Source organism: Lontra canadensis, unplaced genomic scaffold, assembly GCF_010015895.1.
Source record: "Lontra canadensis isolate GAN:19392208 unplaced genomic scaffold, GSC_riverotter_1.0 scaffold114, whole genome shotgun sequence".
In the NCBI taxonomy this organism is placed as follows: Eukaryota; Metazoa; Chordata; class Mammalia; order Carnivora; family Mustelidae; genus Lontra; species Lontra canadensis.
The window spans coordinates 553,434-560,208 of record NW_022631108.1 but is presented as its reverse complement, the minus strand read 5'-3'; the positions used below and the strand labels follow the sequence as shown (position 1 = coordinate 560,208).

General features: G+C 37.0%; 1 protein-coding gene across 1 annotated transcript; it reads right to left on the bottom strand.

The window, feature by feature from the left end:
* Positions 1-266: 266 nt before the first annotated feature.
* LOC116856918 (cytochrome c oxidase subunit 7B, mitochondrial) lies at positions 267-5,027 on the bottom strand. Its single transcript, XM_032840641.1, has 3 exons — positions 4,858-5,027; positions 1,724-1,848; positions 267-468 (listed from the first exon to the last, which is right to left on the bottom strand). Exons 1-3 carry the CDS (start codon positions 4,895-4,897, stop codon positions 391-393), a joined length of 243 nt encoding a protein of 80 aa, XP_032696532.1. The 5' UTR covers positions 4,898-5,027; the 3' UTR covers positions 267-390.
* Positions 5,028-6,775: the final 1,748 nt, after the last annotated feature.

The following is a 6,775-nucleotide window of genomic DNA, read 5'->3' as shown; positions in this document are numbered from 1 at the left end:
GATGAAAGTAATAGGCATAATCAATATCTGGACACTCAAAGATGACCTAAATTAATTCTGTGATCAGTTATTCATGAACTGTAATTTCAGCCTACTATAAAGTTGACTTCCAAGTGACAGCCAGATTTTACTTTCATATTATCTCTGAAAGAAAAATTATTTAAGAAATTGTAAAGCATCTGACTTAAATAGTAACACTTAAGGTTAAATAAATGAAAAGTGATCAGGCTTAGTTTCATTACAAAAGAAATAAACAAACCGACAACAAAGGTTTCAAATGTACTTTATTTCTTCAATCATGCCATATTTTAATGGGTGCAGAGTGTTTTTACTTGGCATCAGTTATGAGTTGGTTTTGAAACAATTCAGTTATTACACCAACTGGGATGATTACTGATCTCTCCATTCCTTTGGGGTGACTCTGCCAACAGGGGACAGGTTCCATTCTATTCCAATTTGTGTTGCTGTCTGTAAGAATTAAAATGCTATTAGTTATAAATGTTTAAACTAGAGTCTACTCTCCCTTGGAGACTATTTCTTAAAAGTAACAAAGGTATTCTTCCCTACAGGTTAAAAACACACAGAAATTCAGCTGGGATATAGTGCCTCTTCCATGTAGGCCAAAGCTAATTGCTGTCCTAATTCTCTAGACCAGTACTGTTTAATAGAACTTCCTGAGATGCAAGAAATATCTAGATCTTCACTGTCTAAAACAAGAGCCAAATATTGCTACTGAGCAACTGAAATGTGGCCAGTATGACTGAACAATTGAATTTTTAATTTCATTAATTCCAATTTTTACTTCACATTTCTCTTACTACCTCCTCAAACACTGCTTCACTCCACAAGTATCTAAATACTGCAAAAAAACACTTTTATAATATCCTTCCATCAAGGAACACAACTTCCAAAAGTGCCCCTGACCACACATTTGTTCAACATCTAATCACTCTTTTAAATACATACACCTATTTTACCTGTGTATTTAAGGAAGGTTAAAACAAGAATGAAAAGTCCCATGAATAAATATTTTTGCTTATTAAGGCAAGATTAAAAGATATCTCTAAGAGCAACTAATATATTTATCCTACTTTTAACCAATAAGTACATCAACTGGTAAGAAAACTGTTAAATGTTAAGATGTAAAAAACTAAAAAAAATGAAAGCAAGTCATTGTATGTCTCATCCATCAGAAATTTACTCAGTTCTGCGGGCAGAATTTTAGAAAAGACACCAATTAAGTGAAAGAAGGTGACCCAAGATGGTGAAATTATGTAAGAAAAAGTGATTAACAGAACTAAGGATGTTTAATTTGAAAGGGAAGATCCAGGAAAGTAGTATCTAATTTTCTAGTATCTTTGGTTTCTAGTATCTAATGGATGATACATGGAAATGGAATCAGAATTTCTTGTTGAAAGAAAATGATGGTTAGTGCATCTGGCTGGCTCAAATGGCGGAGCTTGTAACTCCTGATTTCAGGTTGTGAGTTCAAACTCCATGCTAGGTGTACAGATTACTTAAAAAAAAAAAAAAAAGAAAGAAAGAAAATGAATGCTTAATGCTATGGAAGAAATTCCTGCACTGGGTAATCACATCAGAAAATCCCTGAAGTCCCTCCCAACTAGAAATGTATACTACTACTCTGTGAAAGCATTTTGAATACATAAAATAAACAGGAATGAAAAATATCTAATATAGAATATTATCAATCAACAGTACTTACATATGCCCACACAGCAATACAGAAAGTGGCTCCACTAGCTAATATGGCATTACCATATTTGTCATGGAAATCAGGTGTCCTTTTCTGGTGGCTCTGCCTTGCCACTGTTTGTGGGATGCTTTGAACTGAAAAAAAAAAGGAAATACAGAAGCATATCTATCAATTATAAGGAAAAGAACATGTAATTGATACTGCAAATCAGGAAAGCAACAGGATGTTAAATTTATAGTACTCTGAGGTTCAACACAATGTTAAAACATACTGTAGCTAAAAGCAAAGTAGTATATTTTAAATGCATCAAAAATAATATAATTTGACACATGTATAGATATGTGAGAAACAAACGTATCAAAATACTTGTATCTATGCAGTGCAGTGTGTGTATCATACAATTCTTCCAAATTTTCTCTATGTCTGAAAATTTTTGTGATAAATCTTGGGGGATAAAACAGAAAAGGTGACGTCAGTAACACTCATATAAACCTCTTTAACTTGGGCTCTTATTCATTAATTTGAATATTTAGGACTTAAATTTTCATTAGTTTACTGTGCAGTGCTCAGCAACTTACAACATAAAAGGGTAAACTCAAAAGAATTTCAAATTAAAGCATACTAAATGTTTATCACCATAAAATTGCAAAAAAAAAAAAAAACACCTCCAAAAACTAGAGTAATGCTGATTTAAAAAAAAAAAAATTACTAATGAGGGTGCCTGGGTGGCTCAGGTGGCTAAGTGTCTGCCTTCAACTCAGATTAGGGTTCTATGATCCTGGGATCCAGTCCCAAGTCAGGCTCCCTGCTCAGCAGGGATTCTGCTGCTCCCTTTGCCCCTCACCACCCTCTTTCTCTCTCTCTCTCTCTCATGCTCTCCCAAATAAATAAAATCTTCAAAAAATAATTACTGATGGGGCACCTGGGTGGCTCAGTGGGTTAAAGCCTCTGCCTTTGGCTCAGGTCATGATCCCCGGGTTCTGGGATCGAGCCCCGCGTCAGGCTCTCTGCTCCGCAGGGAGCCTGCTTCCTCCCCTCTTTCTCTGCCTGCCTCTCTGCCTACTTGTGATCTCTGTCAAATAAATAAAATCTTAAAAAAAAAAACCACAAAGGATAATGAAAGGCCACTTTTTTGTTTGAGGCAAAGGTTTTTGAGCAGAATGACATTAAAACTTTGCTTTACTATTATTTTAATAGAATGATTTTTCAAACTGCCTCTTGGGCTCTCAGGAGGGCTTAGCAAAGAGCCAAGACTGCAAAAATGCGTATTTCAAAAGATTCTTTTTTCCTTCCTAAGTAACAGATTATTATATTTTTTAAGACTTTATTTGAGAGAGAGAGAGAAGGCGCGGTGGCCAGGGATGGGGGTGGGGGTGAGACAGAGAAGAGTAGCAGACTCCCCACCGAGTAAGGAACAGGACTGGAGGCTCCATCCCAGGGCTCTGAGATCATGACCTCCGCCGAAGGCAAACACTTAACTCACTGAGCCACCTAGGCGACCCGATCCTGTTTTAGAGACCAAATGGTACTTATGTAACGGAAAGCATGTATCTTTTTTTTTAAGATTTATTTATTTGAAAGAAAGAGCACTCAGGAGGAGGTGCAGAGGGAGAGAAACAGACTCCTGGCTGAGTTCAAAGGAGCCTAACTTCAGAGGATCCCAGGACCCTTGAGACCACAGCCCTAGCTGAAACCTCAGACTGGAAGCTTAACGGACTGAGCTACCCAGGCGCCCCTGTAATGGAAAGCATAGTTTTTTAAAAAACAGCAAAAGGAAGAAAGACAGACAGACAGACAGAAAGAGCAATGTTGCCCACTCCCTAGCATTTAAGAATATAATGGCTTCTATGTGATACAGTGGGTTATTTTAGAATAGTTATTTGACCATTAATGATTTCTTCTCTTAACTGCCTTATAGGTTTTCTTTTCACCTTTAGACACACTTGGGATGAGCAAATTTACAAACATTTCACAATATGTTCTGCTCTAGAGCAGTTAAAAAGTGAGCGTGTGAATTCCACATTGGTTAAAAAAAAAAATTCCCTTTCCTAAGGTACAAGGCCCTACCTGCTCAAAGGGCAAATAAATTAAAATTACCAAACAATTCTGCAACATCTCATGACCTCAAAATTCAGTTCACCAAAATTCAATCACCAAAGTGGATTTCTTTAGACTTCTCTTCTGTAACAAGAAATGGTTTAGTTACAACCTACTGGTATCAAGAATTGTATGAGGTTAACAAATATTTACTAACCCTCTGTTTTACAGAGCAGGAAAATTAGGTTCAGAGAAAAATTATTTGCCCAAAGGGAAAGAAATAACAGATGTGACTTTTGGAATATTAAAAACCCAGTTGGGCAACTATTTTTTTGGTGACTGTCAAAGCTGCTTGAGTGTTTAGAACACAATCTAGTAATACCACTAATGTCTCTGTAGAAATAAAAACAGGTTTAAGGACGCTAAATGGTAATTGCTTAAGGTCACTTTCAATGTAAAACTGCTCACGTTACTCAAGGTCACCTTCACTGCAAATCCAGTACGGAAATTAATTTCCTCTTTCCAATCTAGTGCATTCTCAATACATAAGGCTGGTCTCAAAATTCCCTTTTACCTGCCAAACTCTTAGATAAGAAAAAAATTACAACTGTTTTCGAATAAGCTAATACTCATTTAATAACGAACAAACAACATAAAAGCTGCAGGGCCACCACCTGGGTTGTCTCCTTGCAATGAAAGAGCTAGATTTCCAGTTTCTTTCCGTTAGTTACAGGAATTGGAGAGGAAGTTCACTGGGGGTAAATATACTCTCAAAACTAAAATTTATGAAATTACTGAAGGAATGAATAGTGTCCACGAAGAACCTCCTTCCCTGAAATCGTAGGTAAGTGAACGTAAAATGCAAAAACAAAAAACAGGGCTATGCTACGACTCTGGTGACAGAAAGTGAGCTGGGAACCAAAACAGAAACTCGGGGTGATTAAGTTAATGCTAAGGACAGCTTCCCAACTACTCGGGGCGAGGCGGGAGTCTGCGCATTTAGAATTAGAAAGTCGGGATGCAGGTGGAGGGAAAGGGAACGAGAAACCACTAAGACAAAAGTGTAAAAGGCGGCTGGAAATTATTTGCTTACAATTTTTGCTTACCTCGGAGACGACTTAGAGCGGTTCTGGCCATAGGAAACATCCTGAAGCTGAAAACAGAACCGAGCAACTACAGCTGCCGCTTTGCTACAACTTGGTACCAAGTCTCCTTGCAAAAAGCCCTGAAAAACAAAATGGCTTTCAGCCGGGCTCTTTAATGAGATTTAATGAAATATCGCGAGACCTCTAAAAAAAAAAAAAAACAACTCCAGCCTATAAAAATTGTAATCCTCTTTACAGACAGGAAAGAAAGGCTTTTTGGGAAATGTAGTTTCACGCTTGGCAAGCGAGGTACGTCTGTATTTACTGAAGAACCTTGCAGCTAGGTTTAGGGTTGCACAGGAGACAGCCGATACACTGATTTAGACGGAATCATCAAAGACAGTAGCTTCAAGTTGGTGTTTTAGAGGTCTGAACTTGTGTCTCGCTCCACACTACCAGTTCTTTTGAGTCCCCCGAAGTTCTTTCGCTTCTCTAATTTTTTGTCTACTACTGTATACTAATTTGTTTAACTTTTAATTTTGAGATTTAGAGAAAAGTTGCGAGAATAGTAAAATAAAATCGTAATTATGTGGGTAAATACGTGATAAAGCAAATGCAATGAATCGATTTTAGGATCTTGATGGTGGTGTTCAGAGTACAATTATTTCACTTTTTCTGTATGTTTGGATATTTTCATTATAAAATATTGGTGGTGGAGGGAGAACACCTAAACACCTATTGCCAAGGTTCACCACTTGGATAATATTTTGCCACACGTGTTCTCTCTTTCTCTCTCTCTACGGGGGTATGGGGGGGCAGTTCTGAACCATTTGAGAGTAACTTGCAAACATTATGTGCTTTTTTAAAAAAATATTTTATTTATTTATTTGAGAGAGAGAGGGAAAGAGGAGAAGGTCAGAGGGAGAAGCAGACTCCCCACGGAGCCGGGAGCCTCACGTGGGGCTCTATCCCGGGACTGCAGGATCATGACCTGAGCCGATGGTGAAGGCAGTGGCTTAACCAACTGAGCCACCCAGGCTCCCACATTATGTACTTTCACCTGTTAATACTTGAGGGTTCATTTCCTGAGAGTAAGATATTCTCTTACATAACCATAGTACAGTTACCAAATTAAGAAATTTTAATACTGATACAACACAGCAATTCCAATTGCGTCAACTGTTCCCTTGTCTCTAACCAGAATTCAATCCAGATCCCCATATTGAATTTAGTTGTCATGTAACTTTAGCCTCCCTCAGAATTGAGTAGTTCCACAAAATTTCTTAGTCTTTGGTGGCATTATTTTTTTTCCTCACTACAGAAAACCTTTATTCTCTCAGTTTTATCTATGAAAGAAGTGAGGTACAGAATCCTTAAATGACTAGTAGATCAAGATCAGTTCCTTGTAAGTGGAAGAACTGGTAATGGACCTCCTGACTCCACAGCTCTGTGCTCTGTAATATTTTTGAAGTGTATAGACCAGTTATATTATAAAAGTTCCCACAAATTGTGTGTGCTTGATATTTTCTCATAATTAAATTCAGTTTATGCACTTACGGCATCTTATGAGGAAGCATGCAATATCCCATTATTGTCTCATTATTGCCAAATTTAATCCTTTGGTCCAAAGAGTGGCTTACAAGTTCCTAAAGTTACTGTTTTTTCCCTTTGTAATAAAATAAGTAATGTGAAAAATACATAGAGACTATATGAATATCCTGTTTTTCATAAAAATTTCACCCACTAGTTTTTGTATCCATTGTTGATTTTTGCCTAAATCAATTAATTATTAGTTTGAAAGTTTGGTGATTTCCTAATTCTCTCATTATTCTATATTTAATAGTGGTTGTTCTACTGTAGGGAGGAATTTTATCCCCTCTCCAATTTATTTGTTCATTATCATATGGACATGTGGATTCAGTAATTATCCATTACTTTC